We start from the raw sequence: 25,338 nt of genomic DNA, 5'->3' as shown, positions 1-25,338 counted from the left end.
TTTTTTGAGAGAGAGAGGCTGCAGGGGTGAGTGAGTAAAACCAGTTCAAAACTTAAGAAAAGATAAAAATGCAGATTAATATAGATTTAGAAAGTTTATGAGCGGTAGTTCTGACCCCAATCGTTTGAATTGCTGGTGAATGCACGTTAATACGGATTTAGAAAGTTTATGAAGGGTAGTTGTGACCTTGTATTAATATTTTTGGTCAAGATAGGCGGCACCGTATAACAGCCCGTCGTAGATATTCACTGATTCAGTGATCCTTCATATATATATATATATATAACAGGTAACAGGGAGGTTGGCTACTAGCGTCAGACCACGAGGTAATTCCAACAGAAGTCACGTTAATCTGCAAATTTAAAGCAAATTTTGATGGGTACTAGATATTTACGCAGGTATTTGTCTTATATCTGATTACTCAGACATTCAGGTTCTCTGTATACCCTCAATACACTTTGATGATGATGAATCCGATGGGTGAGGTAACTGAAACAGAAGTCATGTTAATTTGCAAATTTAAAGCAAATTTTGGTACATAATAATGAAGTTTAAAGGATATTTTTGTGGATAATTAGATATTTACGTTGATAATTGTCATGCCTGATTACTCAAAGACTCCCGTTCTCTGTATATTTGGTTATTCCGATAATAAACTTTGATGATAATAAATGATATCGCTAACCTAATAATGAAATTAAATGATATTTTTTTGTGGATACTTAGATATTTACGTTAAGTCTTCTGTCTGATCATTCCGGCACTCCGATCTCTGTATATTGGGTTACGCCGGCAATAAACTTTGATGATGATGAATCATATGGCTAACCTAATAATGAAGTTAAATGATATTTGCGTAGATACTTAGATATTTACGTTGGTACTTGTCTTATGTCTGGATTACACCGAAACTCCCTTGAATTCTCTGTATGTTGAGTTACGCCGATAATAAACTTTGATGATGATTAATTATAAAAGATAATTGTTATCCAAATAGAAATTTTATAAGGAGTTATTTCTTTTTTTCCCTTTTAATTTTTATTTAAAACACAGTTATGTTTTCCATCAATTTAAAAACATAAATAGTTAAATTAAGAATATGAGTTTGACTACCAAGTTCAGCCCCTCTGTATTGTCAATTAAAAATAACAATAATAAACAACAAAAAATCAGAACCCTTTATTTTAGATTAATGTTATCTTTCATGAAGAAACAAATCTTGTAGAGGCCAAAATCCATTTAGTATATAATTACACGTACTACGGTGATGTGATATACAAAACTGTAGTGATATGTATATATACAATTGGATATGAGTAATATATCCTGAGAGGATCTCCTCATGTGTTAAGTTACCATAAAAGCTGTGGCGGTTTCTTCCAGAAAAGGAAAGCAAAAGATTCAATCCAAGGTATTACCAAGGGATATTGGAAGTATAAAGCTCAAACAGAGAATAGTAAGTTGCTTCTAACTCAAACAATGGAGAGCCCCTAAAAAGCCATATCTGACATCCTCACCAAGCAATACAAATATAGGAGCTCCTTATTCTACATATAGCACACTCACACACACACATATAGAGAGAGAGAGAAAGGAGGAGAGAGAAAGAGAGGGCTTCCATGGAGGAAGTTGTGGAAGCTCTTTTTTTTGGTGAGAGAGAAGCACAGGTTGCAGCTGCTAGGGCACTTAATAATCTAACGAGTAAGCAGAGACAAAAGTTTGCCGAAAGAGGCGTTATTGCGCCGTTGGTTTCAATGCTGCATACACAAGATTACGAAGCCATTGAAGCTGCTCTGTTTGCTCTGCTTAGTCTAGCCTTTGGCAGTGACAGGTTCGTCTTTGTATCAATCATTCCTCATTTTTCTCAGTTTATTGTTTCTTTGTATCAACCATTCACTGATCTGGGGCATATTTCAACATCACTCAAAAGATAAAATATTTATTTGTGTTTTACAGATTAACAGTACCTTTTTTTTTCTTTTTTTTTTGGCTAATTGTAGAGTAGGTAATAGGTAATTATTTGCATACATGTGGTTAGACTCGATTGACTATCTAAACAACATAATTAAAAGCACTAAGTAATGATCACTTTCTAATTTCAAGTATCAAGTAGATTTATGAAAATTTTGTTAAGCATTTAACTCTGATTTTACAGAAACAAGATGAGTATTGTAAAATCTGGAGCTATACCAGCATTGTTAAAGCTTCTTCAACACCAAAACGAGGCATTCATGGACACTGCAATAGCAGCCCTATTGGTACTCTCCTCCTGTACGGCCAACAAGCTGTCAATTGCAGCTTCTGGGGCCATTCAAGTCCTAGTTGAATTTCTCAATAGAAGCTACATTGATGAGGATAACAACATAAGCATGCAAGCCAAGCTTGACATCATAGCCACACTTCACCACCTCTCAACTTGCCGTCAGATCATCCCATCAATTGTTCTGTCACGTGCTGTGTTCTCTTTGCTTCCACTAATCTACGGCTTTGAAAAATCGTCTGAGTTGGTTGAGAAGGCAATGGGACTCCTTGAAAATATTGTTTCTTCGTCGGAGATTGCACTAAGAGAGACTGCTAGCACGAGTGGTGCAATTCAGGCATCTGTTGAGGCTGTTGAAGAGGGTTCGCCACTATGCAAAGAGTATGCAGTGGGGATTTTGCTTCTCATATGCCAAAGCAGTAAAGATAGATACAGAGGGCTGATTCTGAGTGAAGGTGCTATTCCGGGACTGCTTCAGCTGAGCATGGACGGAACACGCAGGGCTAAGGAAATGGCCCGAGCTCTGCTACAGCTCCTGCGAGATTGCCCCAGTCGCAATTCAAGAAGTAGACAAAAAAAGAATGTTCTTATGGAGCAGGCCATGGAACAAATTGATGCTGAAGAGAGAGGGGGGACAGTGTTTACCCTGGAGGAGATGATTTCAAAGTTCACCATGCAGGTTCCAGTCTAGTTGATGAGCTCTCTCTCTCTCTCTCTCTCAGGTTCACTCCATGTCAGTGTGGAAATGGTGATTGTGTGTATATATGTTTGTTCGTTTTTAGGTTTCTTTTTCTAATCCTTAGGGTTTGATTTTTTTTCTTTTTTTTCCCTTTTTGGTTGTTGTTGTTGTCATCGTCCTCATTGTAAAAATTTGAATGAATGCAGATGCTTGATATTCAACACCCTCACGGAATCTTGATGTTCCAATTTTATAATTTCATATATTTATCCCATGAGAGTGCAATTTTCCCTTTAGCAGCGAATGGACTGCATATCTATACAAAAGTAAAAAAGAGGATAGATTTGTCATCAGAATTTTTTAGTACATGATAACAAATTAGAGCATCAGATACCTGATGTGTTCCCTCTTCTAAGGCCAAAATACAAAAAGGCAACAGTCCAGCACACTCAAGCAGCTTTCAAGAAATAGTTGAGTCAGAAAATATGGAAACGGGACATCTTCTGCCACTCAAATGTCTGAAAGTTAATGACATAGCTTTTTTTTACAGCACTTAGGCTGCTACCAACCCAATCCCAAACAAACCCTCGCAGTCTAATTGGAGGTGGAAAGTCGGCTTCATCAACAGCTTTACAGAACACATATCTAGATCACTTTTTCTGTTGAGATATGATATTTAACTCATTCCGAATCAACGCTTGTTTAGTTTTGTCTAATATTTTGTTTTCTACTAGCAACCCAACAGGGGTATGGATGCTTCGGCTTTTATAACGTCCTACAGGTGACTAAATAAAGCTGTTCTTTGGGTTTAGCAAGGCACAGAGAACTTTGGGGTTGATCTAGGCAGTTGGGCCAATATTCTGAGGATGGTGAGACAATCAGAAATAAGCTCTTTGATGAATAGAGAAACTGCCACAGATTTAGATACAACATCTTCTTTTTGAATCAATGCATGCCCAGCCACCGTAATTTCAGTATGATGGAAGTCGATCCTACATATAACAGTCAATTCCAGTATGATGGAAGTCAATCCCTACATATGGAAGCAAATGAATAAAACAAATCACAGGACAATAAGAGTAACACAGTTCAGCAGTTACCAATCATGAATGGAGATATGAATATCTTCATGAAGTTTTTAATGCAGAGCCTTTCTCATCTCAGCACTTTCAGAAGCAGTGACGGGTAAGAGTCTTAATACCTGACAGGTAGTATAAATGGATCGGACAAAACATACAACACAATATTCTGAGGATGGTGAGACAATCAGAAATAAGCTCTTTGATGAATAGAGAAACTGCCACAGATTTAGATACATCTTCTTTTTGAATCAATGCATGCCCAGCCACCGTAATTTCAGTATGAATGGAAGTCGATCCTACATATAACAGTCAATTCCAGTATGATGGAAGTCAATCCCTACATATGGCAGCAAATGAATAAAACAAATCACAGGACAATAACAGTAACACAGTTCAGCAGTTACCAATCATGAATGGAGATATGAATATCATCTCAGCACTTTCAGAAGCAGTGACGGGTAAGAGTCTTAATACCTGACAGGTAGTATAAATGGATCGGACAAAACATACAACACAACTTTAATGAAAACCACTGAATATGTCAAATGCATCCATCGGAAAACTAGTTATGACAAATTCTCGAAACATTTTGTTAGAGGTTGTCAGCACGTCATAACTTGCAAGTTATGGAAGTCGATCCCTACATATGGAAGCAAATGAATAAAACAAATCACAGGACAATAAGAGTAACACAGTTCAGCAGTTACCAATCATGAATGGAGATATGAATATCTTCATGAAGTTTTTAAAGCAGAGCCTTTCTCATCTCAGCACTTTCGGAACAAGTGACAGATAAAGAGTCTTAATACCTGACAGGTAGTATCAATGGATCGGACAAAACATGCAATACAACTTTTAATGAAAACCACGGAATATGTCAAATGCACCATCGGAAAACTAGTTATGACAAATTCTCGAAACATTTTGTTGGTTGTCAGCACGTCATAACTCGCAAGTTAAATCATACACATCCACATATATCAGCATTCCAGCACATTGGTATTTGCTAATCGCAAAAGTCAATCCCCTGCGCTGTTCCTTGATTATTGTAATTCCTTAATACAAACTGCTTAGCTACTAAACTAATCATCTTGATATGCAGAAAATCAAATCTAATGAACTAATCACACCAACATTATCAGCTACTAACTTCAACTGCCTCCATAATAACAAATTTTAATATCAATATAAACCATTCGCCAATGTGTATCAAGAAAGCATCCGTTGGTATGCAGAAAATTAACCACCAAAAAGTTTACATCTTCAAATTTGATGTATATTGGTAATTCATCCTCATACTGCCAAACATGAATATATCTATAACTATCCATTTAATGAAGTGCATGGTTTTGACAATTATTTAATTCATGTTACTTCGCCTCTCTACAAAACAGGGGTGTACATGTGAAATGCAAACAAACTCGTGTGGTTACAGAGCCCATTTCACGCAGACCTTCTATAAAGGCTATAAACCACAGCAACAGTTGCCACTGCTCCAACCAAAGCAGCGGCTGTAAGAACCTCACTTTGCTCCCACTTCCCCATCCAGGTAGACAGTCCGCCCAGCCCCTTCTTCCCTTGCATTTCTATGGTCACTTCATCCTTACTTTCATCTCTGCAGCATGAAAACCCATTAGCACCCTGGCAACAGCTTGCCAAATTTTCCTTCTTGTCCAGACCATTGGTTTCTTGTGGCTCTTTTATCTTTTGTTTGCGCTCTTTTCCATTTGGCAGCTTCTTTGCTTCATCTTTTTCAGCTTTCTCAACATATACGCCCATTTGACCCCTGAAATTGATTATGGTTAAGTATAGCTTCCTATGTTGTTTGAAAGAACGCTGAACAAACGAAAAGAATGTTACCATCCAATTGTATCTGGGCAGAAGAAAAAAAAACTTGTACCCCTCTTATTAAGACCAATTATTATGAGGAAAATTTAAAAACTAATTTAGCCTTTTAAGAACAATTGAAAAACATCACCATCATCCAGCAGGGTGACTTTGTAACTAATTACACTGGAAGCAAGTTATCAAAGTGTTGACTAAATTTATGTAGTTTGAATCACAGCCACATGCAATGAAATAGTAGAAGCTGCGGAGTATAATGTATTTAATTATTTGAGAATAGAGTTGAAACAAATTCTATTATATTATCATAATCACAAGGTAAAAATTTTTACTTGGAACAGACCGGAAAACAAATTGGGTTAGTTACACACGTGCACAAGAACACTCAATCCTCCATGTGCAGCCACACACAAATAACCATAATATGAGTACAAGTTGACTCATTTTCTAATGCTTTGAGAAACAATACATAATTTCTAAATTTGAATGCTGCATAAAACAAAATAAAGTAGTTACGTCCCAGTATGCAGTTCTATTGCACATAAATCTTGATAAGTAGCTATTCAAGACACAGGTAGACCACTATGTTAAGTAACTGAAGCAGATAATAATGATAGGACTAGCTCCCAATAAAAAGAATCACAATTTGGCGACAAAAACACCATTTAACAATACGACCGCTAAATTCAACTGCAAATAAGTTGCAATTCTTAAATACATATCGGAAAACATTTGCCAGTGAAATTCTGACATCGGAATCCAATTATTGATGAAACTAGCTTCATAAAGGAAATGTTCAACCCAAACAAAGCCAGCAATGATCTTATCCATGTGTCCATGTGTCATCTGGTGTCTCCTTTTATTATTATTTCATTGTTAATAGAGGTGTCAATGGTATCTTCGAATAAACAATTCATGTAATAGAAAACAAAGAACAAAGAAACACAAACCTCCAAAGACGATCAATGATTTCTCCCTTTCCAATATGCTGATCAAGCAATTCAGGAACATCATCAGGAGTGACATAACCATACCTGTAAAACAAAAGCTCTTAGTTTTAACATCATCGACTGAATCATTTTCCCTTTAATATTCAAAGAAACAGTAAAGAAATAACAATAACATACTGACTTACCAGTGACCAGCAATTTTTCCCTCCGGATCCGCACTGAAAATTATCAAGTTCCCAGCATATTTGTGGCCCCCAATGTGTGAGCAAGCACTCACAAACATCTGATCCTTCGAATTCCTTAAACCAATCTCTTCATTGAGCTTTTCAATCAGAGCTGGTCCACATACGCCACACCTTCTATCTCGCTTATTATGGGCACAAACAAATATATGTGAACCAGTCAACACCTCCTGCACTCCAGAAGCCCATGATTTGCCATTCACAAGCACATCCTCAACAAAACTATCCACATCTGAGTCCTTCAAACCCCTTCAACCACGAAAACAAACAATATATTTGACTCAAAAAAGAAGGAAAAAACGAGAACAAATGAAATAAAACCCTAATTGATTCTCATAATTTACTTGTAATTAGAACAATCACAAGATTAATGGGAAGAAAAAAACAAAAATCATGAAGCAAAACCCTAACTAATACTTGACTTTAAAATTTCAGGAGTTCAGAAGCCAAACTTAGCGCTGTAGTACTAATTTTTTTGGTAGGTAAACTAACTATAATTGACTTTGTGAAAACAGGAAACAGAGACTCGATATGGAAATAATAAGAGTAAAACCCTAGCTAATGAACGAAATTTACTTGTATTTGATCATTTCCGGGAAAATCAAAACATCTCCATCGGATAAGTCGGTCCCTTCACGTCCCTCACATATCGTCAAACGAGTCTGCCAAATTGATCACCAAGGCAAAACTCATCAGATCCAAACATCCACGAACAAAAATGTTAAAGAAACAATTTTCTCAATATGACGTCTTTCTTTCTCCGTACATACATATATATGTATATATACAGATAATTGTGTCTCATATTGATCGATCTGGAGACAGCTCATAACAGAATCAGAAATTCTAATCGATTAACCGGAGCTCTGAGTTTAGGATACTAACCTTCACGCTGATGTCGTTCTTGCGAGCTTTGAGAGCTTCAGAGAGGAGCTTGGGAAGCAGATCGGAGTCGGAGGCTTCGACACGAGAAGGCCAAGACTCGTAACTACCGTAGCAGAGGAACACGTGACGGTCGTACGGGGGATCGATGGTGCCGGCAAGGTTGGCCTTGTACATCTCCGGGCGCTTGAACCCGAACTTGACGTCGTCGTCAACGACGGCAGAATCGGTAGAGAAGTTCTCGGCAGCTTCGGCCATGGCAAAAGGTAGGGTTCGCAGAGGGTGAGGGTTGTTAGTGATTGTGGGAGAGTGGAAGAAACCGAGTGGGGAGAGATAAAGGTGTTTCAGAGAGATCAGAGAACGTTTGGAATGCGTAATGCGCATAGCCTTTATATCTGTAGACAGTCGAATGGGAGGTCGAGGCTGACTTGGGCAGAAAGAACAAAGGGCTAGCTTTAGTGAACCCATGGTGTATGGAAATCAAGGTGAACCACTTTCTTCCTTTGACATCTGTAATTTATTGAGCTCAACATTTGGAAGTTTGGTTAGCACCTAACTTTCCCATACCAATTTTTTATTTAAGAAAAAAAAATGCTTGATTTCTTGAAAACCTATAATAATATTTTTTTTCTTTTTTTTTCTTTCTTTCTAATGATAAGCGTGATGATACTCATCAAATTATAAAATTGTGATTTTTATAATTTTATACTAATCAAATAAACGATTTAAATTTATTTTTCTTTTATTCACTTTATTTTCTTTTATACATAGTATTAATTTTCATCTTTATAATTTTTTAATAGGTAAGAAATTCATTAAATTTTACTTAAATAAAATTAAAATTAAATAATAAAGTCTTGAACATATTTTTTATAAAGAGAACATTGTCCAATTGGAGGAGGTGGGGGCTGACTTGAGCTGGAAGAATACGGGAATATGTTTAGTAAACCCATGGTGTATGGAAATGTAGGTAAGCCACTTGTTTTTTCCTTTGACATCCGTAATAATGTATTGAATTCAAAATGTTTTTTTTTTTTTAGGTGGACGAAAATTAAATAATAAAGTCGTGAACATTTTAAAGAGAACATTGTCCAATTTTATCAAAAGAGGAGGAAGGTGATTCTAGGTTCTAGAAACAACTGTTTTTTCCTTTTTTTTCATGTAGAAATGTTGCAAGTTGTCATTCTAAAAAAATGGAATTTATTATCTTTAATTTTAGCTATGAAATCATTAACATTTTGCTCGAAAATGATAACAATACATTTTCTTTCCCCCTAAAGAGAGCCTTTTTTTTTCTTTTTCTTTTTCTAGTTCATCGTCAATTTATTTATTTATTTTTTCCAAAGGAAACATTGTCCAATTTAATTCAGACCAGACTTCTTTGAAAATTTTGTAAAAGATAGGGAAATTAAGGAAACAAACTCATTATTCCAACTAGATATACATATTCACTTATCAAATTATTGTAATAAATAATATTGATTGTACGATACTTAACCGTGAGTTCTCCTGTAATGGTCCAATCTTATATTGACACATCAAATTTTAGATATTAATTAAAAAAGTTAAAAAGAAAAAGAAATGGAAGTTGGTCCATTGGGTTCATTTTTCTTATTTATTACTTTCTAAATTTTTTAATTAAAGAATATGTGGTCCAATCTTATATTGACACATCAAATTTTAGATATTAATTAAAAAAGTTAAAAAGAAAAAGAAATGGAAGTTGGTCCATTGGGTTCATTTTTCTTATTTATTACTTTCTAAATTTTATAATTAAAGAATATGTGTATATTTATAATTGGATCATATTAGTAGACAGTATAAAATATCTAAGTACTCATAGATGAATAGATAAGATCTGTCTTTGATTAAATTATCATGGACTCTAATTTAAGTAATAACTTTTCTATCTCTAGAGTGATATAAAAGGTAAGAATTCAAATCCATCTAATTTCAAATATGAAATGGATTTCTTGTCCTGAAAAAAGAAAAAAAAAACACACACACACACACACACAAAAACACAACTATTAAAAACCTTTTTCAAAAATCTAATCAACATAAACTAGAACGGTAAAAAGGCGAGAAGTCCTACCAACATATTTTTAAGATAGAAGAAATTGATTCCAATTTGAGAGAAGGAAAATTGAGGGCAATTTAAGCATCCCCAAGCTTTGTAAGTGGTAGTGATGTAATTTATGTACTAAGAATCACAACAGATCCTACTTACACACGTTTGTCAGAAATTTTAATCGATAGTTCTATGATTATTAAAGTGTGGGTCCAGCATGAAAGGGCCTCAGGGCCACTCATTGAATGAGAATGAGAGAGCGTGCCGTGCACACTATACCATTGTGCTAAGAAAACCAAGAAGTTGCTACGGCAACAAGAGCTCCTCAACCATTCAAAAATTAAATAAATAATTATTTTTTACTAGTCATAATCGATATATGGTTGTTATTCCTGAATATCGAGTACTTTTCCAAATTAAGAAATTTCTTACCAATTATTTATTTTGTGGAAAAAATTGATATTGCATTATGTGCAAATCAATTAAATTGATGCAACTTCTCACCAACCCAGATTATTTTTGGGTTGTATTTGGTCAAATGATCCACTTTTGTAATTATTCATTATACATATATAAATTTGTTTAAAATTTTAATAAATAAAAAAAAAAAATCAACCAAATTATTTTTTATGTTATCGATGTAAAGTTTTTACATTAGTCACTCACATTATTTTTTAATGAAATTTCCGAAGAAAGAATTATCGTTATAAACTTTTGCCATTAGTAGGTTAATCAAGTCAGGCTTATAAAGTGGTCCCTATAAAGAGAAATTATTGTATGGACCAAGTCCATACACCTCACTTGGCTGAGTGGGTGGACTACACCAATTAATTGTAAACACATGTAATAAAAAATTATTTTTATATTCAATTTGCCACATCAGCAACATCTCTCTCCTCTTTGAGCCTTTCCAATGGGGCTCCATCTATTATTCTCGTTCTCAACTCTGAACTTGCCCCCCTCTCTCTCTATCTGCAACTACAAACTACAAAAGCTACAAGAATCAGAAGTTCAAAACCCATATACTTCAGTTTATCTGTCTGTCTGCAAGAATCAGAAGTTGAAAACCCATATCGGCATATCATTTCAGATTGTTCAAAAAATCAAAACCCATATCTTTCAATTTCCATCGCCCGCTGTTCCAGATCTTGTTTGGAGCATACACAAGAATCAGTGGCCACAACTGGGGATTCAGACCCTCTTAACTCACCATCGTTTTAGAGAAAGAAAGAGGAGAGAGACTATTGGGTTTTGAATTTCTGATTCTTGTAGATTTTGTAATTTGCAGTTGCAGAAAGAGAAAGAGGGCAAGAAATGGAAACTGATTGGAAGGAACAGCGGGCGATGGAAACTGAAAGATATGGGTTTTGATTTTTTGAACAATCTAAAATGATATGCCGGTTTTCAACTTCTGATTCTTGCAGACAGATAGATAGACTGAAATATATGGTTTTTGAACTTCTGATTCTTGTTGATTTTGTAGTTTGCAGTTGCAGAGAGAGAGGGGGGGGAGTTCAGATCTGAGAACGAAAATAGAGATGGAGGCGATTGGGGAGGCTGAAAGAAGAGAGAGAGAGACCTTGCAAAAGTGACGTGACAAATTGAATATAAAAATAATTTTTAATTACAGTCTATAATTAATTGGTCCAATTGGTATAGTCCACCAACTCAGCCAAGTGAGGTATATGGACTTGGTCCATAAAATAATTTCTCCCCTAAAAATCGTTTTAATTCAATTTTGACCACTGCAATTGGGCTGTCATGATCACTAATGAGCCATACAGATGTATACTTGTACACGACATGTTTAGCATTGGTTTAAGTCAAACCCTTATTTTAAGGGATCTTTACATCATCCAGATACTGTGAACTTGCATAAATTATTGTTAAAAACCTCTTAGGCTCTTTAATGTTTGATTGCAGCCCTTGCAAAAGAAATATTCAGTTAGGTTAAGTGATTCACTGTAATAAATTGGTGCAAGTATCATAATGTGTAAAATATCATTTTGTTATATTTGAAATTTGAATTAAATTTTTTCTAATCCTAAATTTAAGATACGAATTCAGTGTTTCTAAACACAACAAAATAAAGTATTATATATTTTCTCATGCTTGGATGGTGCAAAATTTATTAAATAATACCCCAATCAATGGTCAATCATTTTTTATTTTTTTTTAAAAAAAAATTATATTTTTATTATCAAAGCAAATTTAGAGTTTGTTTATACCACTGGTTAGTAACAAGTAGTAAACACCACCTTTTAATCCATCACAATCTTGTGTGATCGATTGTCTTTGAAACGTGGGGATCGACACTAGATGAGTGGGTATTTGTAAATTATAGAAATAAGGGAGGTGCTATTTCACATTCAAAAAAACTAAAGTAAGAAACATGTGTGAACTTAAACATCCAGTACTTTATATTAGTAAAACAAGGATAATGGTTTTTTTAAAGAAAAACCGTTATTAAAATGGAGTATTTCTTTAGTGGGAATGGAAAAACATGTCAACATCCTTTTATTTTATTTTTCTTTTTTAATATCACGGATAACTTTAACACTCAATTTTCTGTCTTGACGGGCCGTGACCCTCAACCCATGAAATAAAATTGAGAACCTGGGTAGCTACATGGAGTGCCCAATTCAAAGCCCGAAACTCACAGAAGGGGTAGAAGCTAACTGGATTCCACAAAGTGGGCTGATTAACTTGATTTTGAGGAATGGACTAGGGTTGGGATTGGGCAAAGAGAAGACGACATCTTTGTAGAGGTCAAAAGAACATCTTTGGTTATCACACTAATTACCAACTATAAGCTGATTTTTTGCCTAATATTTTATTTATTTATTTTTTTGACATTCATTCCATTCCCTAAGTTCACATATTTTAGAGTTTTGGAATTATTCAAGTTTTTAAAAGTAATTAAAAGAATTCCTGACTTTGAATGTAGTTTATTACTCTGACAATATCGTCACACCTCCACTAAGTGTTGAAGTGTTTCTTTTTTAATCCATAAACAGCCCATAAACCATTACCTCGCACCAAATCATAGTTGTTCACATTATTCGTGTCATCTAGCGAAATTCTAGCCCATTGATAGTTAAACTATCTAATAACAAAAGAGGAGTGAGTTTGTATATATATGTATATATACTCTATATTATATTGGCATTGACAGCAAGATGAGTGGTAAAAGGGGTGAATCCTATGCCCAAGGGAAATGAAAGGTGTAATCAAGGACGATGACAATGAGTCACCAGTAGTAAAGGAAGAAATTGGAGCAGAGCACTATCGATGATGATGAGAAGCAAAATGTGGTGAGAGACCAAAAGGACTTCCTCATCAACCTCCTGATTTCTCCTCCGAAGCACTTCACCACATCTAATAACTTTCATCCAAAAACTACTACACTTAATCATGTAAACTTATAGTCCCTCTACCCTGTTCTTATTGTTGCTAATTTTGTTGTATTTTTATTATTTTTTTTATTTCTCAGATGAATTGTAAATTAGGGATTCCAATAAATTTAAAGTAACTTGGGAAATTCAATCTAATTTGTTGTCCTTCGCAATTTTATTATTGAATTCAGTCAAACGGTTCCAAAATATGTATTTCATTTTTTATGCTCTCATGTGAACCTATACGGAGCGATTCATCTCCCTTTGTGTACAATTAGTGTTCAATATCATTCCTCTCCACAAATGTCCAAAATTGCACGTATTGGTGAATGAATTCTTCAATTGTTCAACCCGAATGGGCAAAGACCCCCACTGGAGAAAAGAAATTTATTGATAGATCACATATAATTCTTATATTTTCAGTGTCGATTCAGTGGAATCAACGAGAAGTGTGACAGTGATAAAATTTAAGTCATACCAAATAAAGAGAGTGAGAGTATGCGTGTAGTGACAAAATTTAAGGTACATCAAAAGAGCAAAAGTCCGTAAATGTGTGCGCGCATAGTTAAAACGGCACCATGGCAAAAAGGGCAAAAGTCCAACACCATTTAAGGAAAGAATAATGTATTATGTATATATTTCGAACTAGTTTTCATAATCATTTGTTAGTGTGGATTCTCATTCATAACAATTAGGATTTGAAAAAAATGACCTCTTTAGGATGTCTTCACTCTCTCTAAGGGGTGTGGATTTTCCTTTTTATAATTATATATATATATATATTTAGTAAAGTTATTTTGAAAAAGTGTTTAAACTTGTAATTGATGTTATGGCCTTGAATGGAAGGGCTTTGAGTTTCAAACATGGTTTGAGAAGAAGAGCGGAATCTTTTGCAATATGTCACTTTAAAAGATTTCAATTTATACACGATAGGAAATTCTTCACGCTTATAAAAATTAAGATTCATAGGACTTGTATTATATGAAAAAAAAAAAAAAAAAAAAAAAAATTCCACTATTAGAAAAATTAAGAAAGGTGTCGTAGGATCTCAGGGAGTGAGTCTCAAGTGTCTTTGTGATAGTTTATATATTACTTAGCTAGCATTTTTGCTTTCAAATGCTACTAAACAAAATTATGAGGTTCCATTCTTTGCCAAGTCCAGATGCCCCTGAGCGGGACAGGAATCTACTAATAGATTAAAAACACACCGGAGATGGTAACAGATGTGACATATGAGGCAAATCTGATAACGTCATTTGAACTTTTTAATCACTTTTTATGCGTTGCATAATTTCTTTTTATCTCTAATTTATTTCTTAGAGGAAATAACAAAAAATAATAAATAAACAAGTATACAGCACAAGTTTTTTTAGTTCCACTATTATGACATCAAAAAGAGCTTACCTTTTCTTACTTAAAACAACAAACCCATAAAAATATATAAAGTTCTTACTTTTCCAAAGGTATAACATAAGAATTACATTGCAAAATAATATATATATATATATATATATATATATATATATATATATATTGACTGTGTTTGCTTAAACTTTTAGAAAGAAAAAATATATATTTTTTACATAAAAAAAGCCTCCACGATTGAGGCGTTAAATCACACTTAGTATCGTGCAAAAAAAAAATTCTAAAGAAAATGTATAACATGTTATGTAATTTCGATTTAACTGAGGAAGATGCCGTGCCGTGTAACTATATACCTAAAAATAAAATAAAATAATTGGCAGTTTGCTTTTCCGGGTCTCCATCTCTCCCTATCATTTGGCGCCAAACCCCACTAGAATACGGAAAATATTTGGTCTCAATTTCCCGCCAAAAGTTCCGGGCAGTTTGGGCAGGCAAAAGTTTTGGGGCCTGGGCTGCCTCGGGCTGGGCATCTCGGGGGGTTTAAACCGCGTAAAACCTAAAAGAGACTGCCCTAATTAGCGGGCCAACGTTTTGGGAGTTGGGCTGGGCGGAACTCAAAAAAACCTCTCCTGTACGGTCCTGTCCTGCATTTTAATTTAAAATTTTTAATTTTCACCGCCATTTATTTTGAGGATCTCTTATTGAATACAATTATGTTACGGCTTGGAGTAGGGATGGGCAATTTGTCTTGTAGGGACAGGTATTCGTTTCGGCTTGTTTATAGTGGTTTTGGGAGTGGTTTTGGGAGTTTGGACGTGGATGATTTTTATTAAATAGTGGGTTCTGGCAGGGACAGGGGAGGTCACCCCACCTCGCCCCGTTCCGTTTAAGTAGATAAATTATTAAATTATTTTTATTTTATTAGTATATTTAGTTAGCTTTAGAAATCTTAAGTAACATTCACTCTCTTTCTCAATCGTTTAGTGAGCCTTACGAACTAAGAATACTTTTATCCCTGAATTTTATGTTAAATTTAGGAACGGAGCCAATTAAGGCCTAGAGGGGCACGTGCATAAGTACATATTTTTTGCTATATACATATACTTATATTCTTCAAATACACCATACATTTTTCCTTTTCTAATTTTTGTTTCCTTTTTCAAATTTTTTTTTTTTTTTTTTACTTATGTATTTTTTATTTTTTCCACTTATTTCTTTTTATCAATGATATTTGTGATTGTATTTAATTAAAATATTATTAATCAGTATTTTGATTGTTATGTTTGTAACTATATATTTTTTATAGTATTGTTTAGCGTATTGTTTTACAACTATTTTTTTTCTTGTTTGCCTTTGATTTTAAAAAGTTATATTTGTTATATTTATTGATTTTTTTTTAACAAGGGCATTGTGCCTCCTCTGAAATAAAATCCTGACTTCGCCCTTGATTAAATTATTGATTGCCAATTTTTTATGATTTTTTTCAATAGTTATATAATTGTATTTACGAAAAAAAAAAAAATTAAAAGGAAAAATTCTGGAATTAAACGAGACGGGACGAGTGCCCGAGGGAGTAAAAGAATTAAACGGGGCGGGGATGGAGTGGAAAGGTATCCCGTTTAGGCGGTTTTGAGCAGGGACAGGGCAAGGGTTTCTAAACGGTTGTGGGAGTGGGGGAGGATACACCCGTCCAAAACCGCCCCTGTTGCCATCCCAAGTTTAGAGTCTTAAATTTGAAATTAAAGATTTAATTTAAATTTTGAACTAAATTTTTTTTAATTTCAAAATCAGGCTAACAATCTGGTAAACCTAAACATAACATTAATGAAATTTTAAAGTAAATATAATGAAAATTAAAGTATAAAATTGCATCATTTTGATAAGTGAATGATGTTGTACATTTTGCACCGTTCAATATGCATCATGGAGTGCTTAAACCGCGTAAAACCTAGAAAGACCCCATTAGTAGTTGGTGGCCTTTGGCTTTGAAAAGGGTAACTAAAGGGAAGAGCTAACAGAGTTCTTACGTTATTATTCCCAGTTAGAATCTTCCCCTTAGGATTCCATCCAACACCATGTGTATATGTCTCTATCTCTCTCCCTCTCTCACTCACACACACACACATAGGATTCCTGATGTTGGTTCAACTCTATAAGCAAAAGTCCTCCAATTAAAACTCTTTACATTTATCTATATGCATCTAATGATCTATATATTCCCCAATGTAGTTCCTTTTTGACTTTGAATTTTTCAAATAAGCTGACTTGGGCTTTTACTTTCTTCTTCTATGTATTATCATCTTCATGTGGTTCATAAAAAGAAGAGGAGTTTACTTATGGTTATGACTTATGTTCCTACTATTTTGTAATCAAATAGTCTAGAAAAATTAATGATATGCCTATACTTCAAATAGCTTAGACATAAATAGTGATATTCAGCGATGAATTTGACCTGACGGATGTCCTTATATTTACTAAAAGCCTTCGATCAAAGAAATCTGTCAAACTCTTCAACTTTAAGATCATTTTCCAATAAATAATACACACTAGTTTATTACCATGTCAAGATACCACATGGTCATGGGACAATGATACTCTGTTTTCTTTGTCAACAAATATTACAGCAAAACCCCAAGTTAACTCCATTTGTTCCGGAAACCCTTCAACATTATGAATGCCCTAGTCAATGACTCAATAATGCAAGGGAGGGTAGCAAATATTACAATTATTTGGCTAAAGTACAAGGGCATAGCTGGCATTGGGCATTCTGTCTCTACTCAAAATCCAAATAAGAGAGATTCTAATGTTGGAGCTGTACAATATCCTGTTGGGTAAAAGCCATCAGATTTATTGATTTCAAGAATAGTAGAGATATGAAGTTTTCCTATTGCCATTATCAAATTAGATGATTTTCACAAGCAAATAGCCAAGTTTTCTATTGATTTACTAGCTTAATAAAATGTAAACTAACATTCGAATCGTAAAAGCATAAACAATGGATACGACAATAATGTTAAATGTTGGGTTTTTCTCCAATCTTTCAGCCCAGCACCCCAGATAAACTAGACCTAGATTAGGTATGTAATTTTATGCTTGGTAGTGTAGCATTCTTGAATGCATTACGACATAATTTACATACAAAACTATATGAAAATTCACAAAAACAATTGACATGTAATCTAGACAACAGTTAGACATCAAGTTGGAAAAAACTTTTTACACCGAAACCCTCACACAGGTTTGTGGGACCCACATACCACAGTGTGTGTTGGTCCTATCCAACGTCGCTGCGAATAGCAAGACTGAATCAAGTTTTGTGGTTACTATATTTCACATGTATCATACATCTAGATTACACATTATTGAACAGGAAGAGGAAAAGATAAAAGACAGCATTGGTTGTTCCCTAGAACGTAGCAATTGGGGTGAAAAATGAAAAAAATAACATAAGCTTAATTTAAAATTCCGTTGAAAGAATCCAATGAAGACAACCTACGTCATGTGTATCCAATTACACCTTTAAAATAAACACAGTAGGTAAATCAATCCAAAGTGACCACCGCTATGAGGCCTTAAATTTAATAACTTCTGTTGCAAATTGCTATCTTAAGCAGTACTGATCCCTAGGAAACCTTTTTTTTAAAATAAAAAAAAAAATTGTTCCAAAGGGACTACTATCACGTTAGGTAAAATTCCTCTCATCACCTTTTAAACAAATCCCTTGTTTAAACAAGCAAAAAATATCATGTCAACTGCAAGATAATCAAAGGAGTGTTTGGTAAATACATGACAAGTATGGATTGATTCTTGTGACTAGTCCAAAAAAAAAAAGTACATTAAAATGGTCAAACTAAATACCAAGTCTTTGCGGTCATCATCAAGTGTCATGACACATTTAATTTGGACCGTGCACCAAACAATCCTTAAACCTCACATAGGATTCTAATTTCTCATAACTGTATGTGTGCGTTTGTCCAATTTTAGCTGGGTAGCAACCACGCATTAAATGACACTTGGTCTTGCCAATAGAGGTTCAGATGAGGTGGGAGAGGCCAGCTATAATAGTATTGTGCCACAACACTAGACAATCACAATCACTCTCACTCGTGTGTCACGATCAAATATGTGAATAACTATTATAGTCCGTTATAGACTTGCAATACAACACGTGTTGTACTTCAAGATCTGGACTAGAGGTGGGAGAAGTAGAGCCGGCACACAGTGGAGCATGAATAGTGGTTTCTGGGGGCCAGGTAGGTTGTGAGAGATTTGTGTTTGTCAATCAATATGTTATGCATGAGGGCAGCGTCACAGCCATTAGAAAGACATACCTTTACATTTTTGGCCAACTTTTGTTCACTATTCTAGTAGCCTAGATTATTGACTTATATGTGGAGTATGGAGACCTAGCATCCAATGCACGTGTATATTATATATGTATATTATATATATATATATATATATATATATATGTATAGAGAGAGAGAGAGTTGAATGCAATAGCAAAAGGTATGGAGGTGTAGAAAATGAGGATTCTTAACATTTTTAGCTTAAAATACCTAAGCTAACTAATAATCAGAAAAAAAAAGGGGACAAAGAGCTGATGAGCAAAGAAACTTGATGAAAGAAGCAATTTGAAGAACCCTGTCTATATATGGGTCACTAAACTTTAACAAATTGTATTATTTGTGGAAAGACAGAATGCAAATGGCAAAAATTAAAATATATATGGTTTTGCACACTTGATAACCATGTAACAAAGCTTCTAACATTCACAATTGCAAAAGGCATTTCAAAGTGAAAACAAATCTCTTCCATTACAGAGTACAAAAATGATGAAACATTCAGAACCTACTCATTAAGCAAATCTCTTGAACTAAACTAGAATACCCATTCTATAAATATATATATATAGATATATTGTACATATTCATCTCATCTAATCTAAAATCTAAACAACTAAAACAGAGAAACCCGAAAAACCAAAAACAAACCAAAAAAAAAAAAAAGAACACTATGAATCATAACGCTCTAATCTGGACTCAATTTGCACTCTCAACATGGCGTACAAATACCGACTCCAAGTCCGGAGGAGTGAAAAACTCCCTAACACCATTGTAATGACAGGTCGACGCAGGTCGGCGCTTTCTCGGGGCAGGCGGGCACCGCAAGCTCTTTGGAATCCTTGATTCTCTAGTCGTTGGGGTTGTCGACCGTTCATTGTCGTTGTCATCGCACTCTTTCTCTTCTGCCCTAGTGCTTATCGATCTCAACGGAGCACATATCGCGATTCCAGCAATCACCCATTTCTTGCCTTCCGATTCTAGGCTGCCGTTTGGTTGATGCTTTTTTGAGAAACCCATATCTAATCCAAACCAAAAACAGAGTTTCTGGAATGAGGTTAAGAAACCCAAGAGCTTTTCTTAGAAGGAAACAATCTTCAGTTTTTCTGATGACCTAAAAGAAAGGGAAAGCAGAGGAACACCGAAGTGAAATAAAAGATGGGTTTTGATTAGAAAATCAGTACAAATCAGAAAACCTAGTGAGAGAAAATGGGGTTGAGAGAGAAAGAAGAAGGAATAAGCTAAAAGGGTCTTTGTTAATTTCTCTGATTTTATTGAAAGGGGGGAGGTGAGAAAGGAGATGAAGACTTTGAATGAAAAGAGGGAGGGCGGCGAAAAAATGAGAAGAGAGTTAGAGAGAGAGAGAGAAAAGGGGGTGCATATGAATCCAATATGAAGAATTTCAGAGAGAGATGGGCTGCCCGGGAAATATCGGGCAGCTCAAACCGAGTGAAATTGAGATTTTTGGCGCCAAATTTTGGTGTTTTGGTCAGCAACGGCTCTCTTTCCCGCCCTAATATTTCGATTCCCGATTCTAACCTTGTCACACAAACATATTTTCAGGGAAAAGAATGCTTTGCTGGCATACCTTGGTTAACTTCCCAATAACGATGTCGTTTTTATAATGGACTAGCTAAACTGGGCCGGATCAATCCAACTAAGGGACGAGGTTAAAGACCTATCACTTGGGCTTCGGCATACCCAGCCCCACTTTCTTAGACCATAGTATCAAATGGACTTTATTTATTTATTTATTTGTTTTCAAAATTAATAGACGGGTTAAGCTTAGCTAAATTATGTGAAACCCAGTCCAACAAAGAATATGACTGGGAAGAACTGGAACAAATAAACCCTTGGAACATCTCCTTTTTGCTGATTTTGGAACTGTGAAAGCCTAGACAAAATATAGAATTGTGTGTAAAAAATTATTAAACATGAGGAAAATCTACATTCAAAAACCTGAAAATTATGTTTGGTTACATAAAATTTGTGTTTTTGAAATAAGGATTGGAGAAAAAATAATTTAAAATTTTCGCCACGTACATACTATTTGTACACAATCGTCGGAGATCACGTAAGACCCACGTAGTCCAATGATTTAACTTATTCAGTCACAAAAGCACTTTCATATCCCATTATCCTCTCCCCCACACTTAATGGCTGCATTTATCATACCCAGCGGTGGGGTTGGGACGGCTGCCGGCATAACGCAGCCAGAGTGGAAGATAGGCTGCCACGTAAGCCATTAGCTAGACTTCAAATTATTCTGATCACAAAGTTGTCCTTCCACGTTGGTTGTCTCCAGCGGACCCAGCACAACCCATTAAAATTGCTGACCTTAACAACCCGTCATCCAGCGTGTCAATGAGCATCCATTTCCAACAAACAGTCCCCCTTCAATAAAACGGTAGCCAGTAGCCGGTGGTCCTCCTTAATCGAGATTAACACATGCCAAATTTTTGACATTAGGCATAAACTGATTGTAATGAAGAGTCAAGTCTGTATTGGATTCTCAGCAACATTTTACAAAGAGTCCCTCAAATTGTAGGTATCTCAATTCTCACGCACTATGGTCAGAATACATAATTTAAGTCATATCAGGTGGGACCAAACCCACCGTCCTCTACCCAAACCAAGTCTATTCTTTTAAGGTGGGACGGTGATATTGCAACAACTTTTTCAAGGATTAATCGTTAAATGCAAGTATGCATGATGGGGCAACATTTTCATATTCCAAGGAATATACTAGTCCTCCACAAAATAGCAAATCGACCATCAAAATCTAAAACCAGATTAAGCCCATATTGAAGGAAAGACAACCCTATTAATTGGCATTATTAATGGGGTGCAATTTGATTTATCAAATTGTTACTTTAAAACTTAATCAAATGTCGGTATGATGTCTTATTTGACCAAACACCATTTCATTTAATGAACTGGGACTTTATAGTCACTACTATTCCTAGCATATTAATAACGTAATTATAATTCAAGAATGGTTGAAGCATCTATTTAATATCTTTTGTAAAGGAAAACTTTTCATTATTGTTCTAAGAGAATTACTATCATCTTCTCTGCACTGATTATCTAATATGAGGTAAGGTCACTTTGCATATAAAATCCATGAGAGTAAGGATAGGATCATATACTCCGTTAAGTAGAGATTGATTCTCGTCACAAAATGATACTCCCTCAATTCTACAAAGAATGTTTATTTTTTTTTTTTTTTAGGTTGTCCCAAAATAATTATTCACTTTTTTTTTTTCAAACAATATATTTTACTTATTTTCATATATGTTTTTGGAATTTAAAATTTTAAATTTAAATATTCAAAATTTTAAAAGACAAGTTAATAACTTTTTAAAAAATAATACATGATTCTACATGACCCTTAAAATTTTTTACTCCTTAAAAGTTTTTCCTCCCAAAAAAACATTCTTTTTAGGTATAATTTTCGCTTCTGACAGGGTAGAGAGAATCCAAGTCTAGTCCACAATCCATGATATGAGAGATTCCAAATTCGTCCAAAGGTGGTGATTGTGCCACATCATCAACATTAAGGTCTTTTATTTTTATCATCAATCAACATTAAGGTGACGATGTGACAATCAACACAAAAATTCTTTAGACTTGAGATTATTGCCTCACATGGGACCTATTTAAGTGGCCAAGGACAGTTACGGGCACGTTGCATGCTATCTCCATCCTTTTTTTAGTTACTTATTTTTAATTTTATAAATTTTTAAAAAAACATGTAATTAATATATTATTTTCTTTTTAAAATTATCAAATTATCCTTTTTAATTTAAATATATATATAGTTACAAAATTTAAAATTTTTTAAAAAGATAAAGGATAATGACAGAAATATAAAAAAAAAAATACTTTGATTTTTTTAAAAGAATAATTAATTTAAAACATATAAAAAGAAAAAAATAAAATATTAATAAGAAACGGAGGTAATACAACAGAAGCCAGTAAGCCAACTCAACTCATCCAGTGAGTCGATCATAATATGACGACAGTGGTCATAGTCCACATCTCATTTGATTAAGCCTCACCGCATATGTAAATCCACGTGGAATAAAAAGAATGAGTTTGACAGTGACAAAAAATCACAGCTCCTCTAAGAATAAAATAGATACGGAGTATATTACAGCTATTTTCCACGACTTCTTGCTATCGCAATATTACGATCCACCAATTTAGTTCCCAACTATTACAAGTAAACCATAGCTAAATACTAAATAGACATAAAGAATAAAGAGCCTCTTTAAGTAAAGAGTTTCCATATTTAAATTCTGTTATTGAGAATTAATAAAATTAAAACCTTTTTGAAAAAATTTCTGGAAACAGGCCCCTGAGATTTTGAAAGAAAAAACTTTTATGTTCTCAAATAACTTATATTAAAAAATGAGAACCCTATCCATTTTTGTTATAATCAACTGGATGAAGCACAATTAATAAATGGTTAATTTATGAGAACGTGACATTATTTCTAAGAGACTCGAACCCTTAGAGAAAAAATAATAATAAAGATAGTAAAATCACTTAATACATACATATATATATATATATATATATATATATATATATAGTTTTATTTCTAAAAGTATTAGGAAACAAGAACAAGTGAAGTCAGCCTAGGTTAATCCACGTATGGGCGGCGAAGGAAGACAATCAAATTTTGTTTTGGTCGGTTTGATTTAGATTGTTTTTTTGTTGTGATTTGCAACTTTCTTGCACATGCACATATTTGCAGTGACATTACATTGTGACACTAATAAAATAATACTACGCATACACAAGCACATACGCACACATGCTCCAAATCAATAACATGGTATGGTTGGACATTATTGACTTAAATTCCTCCAATTGTGGCTCTAGATGATTTTGCCACGTAGACGGTTGACGTGGACATCAAGACTTCCAACTTATATAGGCCCCGTCAGCTGTACCATTGCCGCCGTCCACGTAAGCCCAATGACCCACCCAGAAAAAAATCAACCTTAAAACAATAAAATGCCACGAAAAATAGCGGGCAACATGAACTCGATGTATCCTGACAGGGACAGAAGTTGGCCTTGAATTATCGGAGAATTGAGGTACCTTTCCCACTAAATGTATACATATTACTATCTAATTATCATATTTTAGTCTTATTTATAACCCATAAGAAATTATCAGATGAATTATAAACTTAACCCATAAGAAATTATCAGATGATTTATAACCCAAAAGCAAGGTGCAGCACCTGTAGCTGGTAAAATCTGTAGGTAGTCGTACCAGCCTGGAATTCGATCCCTCCATCAGGATTGAAGTTTATGCACCTTAGCTTCTAAGGAGAATAAAAAAATAAAAAACTAAAGTTGTCCGAGACTCGGATAAGTGTATCAGATATTGGCGTAGACATGTAAGACACATTTAAATATGCAATATTTAACATCGACAGAAAATGGTTTCATAAATCTCATAGATTAGATACTCATCTCTGCCATTAGGCTGTCCAATTTGCGTTCATGTTTTGGTTACATCCTGTACCCGCCGCACTCATAAGATAACAGCTATGTGTTTTTCTAATCAAGAAAATTATTGAAACAAACTATTAACTAACAATTTATTTAATAACAAATTTTCATAACTAATATTCTCAATGAAGTATAATATTCACTGGGAAGGATTTCTGAAGCACCAAAAGTGGGACCCTCCAAAGGCAACAAATTCATTTCATAATGCATTAGATTCCTTCACACCCTTTATATATGTGGATTAGATTTAAAAAGTATGCTAATACCATTATCATTATCATTATCATGCAAGAATATAAATTTTGGACTAATAAGACAACTAACCAATCGCACAAATCTTACTTTACAAATTTTCTTCGAATAATTCATTGCAATTGGAGGACCATCAAAGTGGCCTAAAATTGACATCTTCCAAACTAATTCAAATGGCATTGGCGATTAGATGACAGAAATACCCCTGTACAAGATGTATGGTCAGAGCACAAAATCTTATATAGGTCAAAACAGCCATAACCTACTATAAAATACACACAAATTCTAGAGCCTCATAATCCACATACAAAATATATTTTCTCAACTTCCCTTCAATGTAGAAGCAAACTTACATTTAATAAATAAATAAATAAATAAATAAACTTACATTTTCAGGGTATAGTTATATTTTCACCTAGTAATTAATGCCTCTCAATTTAA

At 34.3% G+C, this 25,338-nt stretch overlaps 3 protein-coding genes across 3 annotated transcripts; 1 reads left to right on the top strand and 2 right to left on the bottom strand.

Annotated features, from left to right (window-relative positions):
* The first annotated feature begins 1,546 nt into the window (after positions 1–1,546).
* LOC132280796 (U-box domain-containing protein 3) lies at positions 1,547–3,266 on the top strand. Its single transcript, XM_059782550.1, has 2 exons — positions 1,547–1,831; positions 2,156–3,266. The coding sequence occupies exons 1-2, from the start codon at positions 1,620–1,622 to the stop codon at positions 2,949–2,951; spliced, it is 1,008 nt and encodes a 335-aa protein (XP_059638533.1). The 5' UTR covers positions 1,547–1,619; the 3' UTR covers positions 2,952–3,266.
* A 1,911-nt stretch (positions 3,267–5,177) lies between these two features.
* Positions 5,178–8,436, bottom strand: LOC132280795 (uncharacterized). Its single transcript, XM_059782549.1, has 5 exons — positions 7,944–8,436; positions 7,635–7,720; positions 7,002–7,307; positions 6,817–6,900; positions 5,178–5,807 (listed from the first exon to the last, which is right to left on the bottom strand). Exons 1-5 carry the CDS (start codon positions 8,406–8,408, stop codon positions 5,465–5,467), a joined length of 1,284 nt encoding a protein of 427 aa, XP_059638532.1. The 5' UTR covers positions 8,409–8,436; the 3' UTR covers positions 5,178–5,464.
* Positions 8,437–19,535: 11,099 nt separating this feature from the next.
* LOC132284947 (cyclin-dependent protein kinase inhibitor SMR6-like) lies at positions 19,536–20,511 on the bottom strand. Its single transcript, XM_059787093.1, has one exon. The coding sequence runs from the start codon at positions 20,132–20,134 to the stop codon at positions 19,814–19,816; it is 321 nt and encodes a 106-aa protein (XP_059643076.1). The 5' UTR covers positions 20,135–20,511; the 3' UTR covers positions 19,536–19,813.
* Between the last annotated feature and the right edge of the window lie 4,827 nt (positions 20,512–25,338).

Source organism: Cornus florida, unplaced genomic scaffold (assembly GCF_030987335.1).
Source record: "Cornus florida cultivar Cherokee Brave unplaced genomic scaffold, ASM3098733v1 CherokeeBrave_3.0.0_Hap2_Chr11, whole genome shotgun sequence".
Taxonomy (NCBI): domain Eukaryota; kingdom Viridiplantae; phylum Streptophyta; class Magnoliopsida; order Cornales; family Cornaceae; genus Cornus; species Cornus florida.
The sequence above is the reverse complement of the archived record's forward strand: the minus strand, read 5'-3'. Positions and strand labels throughout refer to the sequence as shown.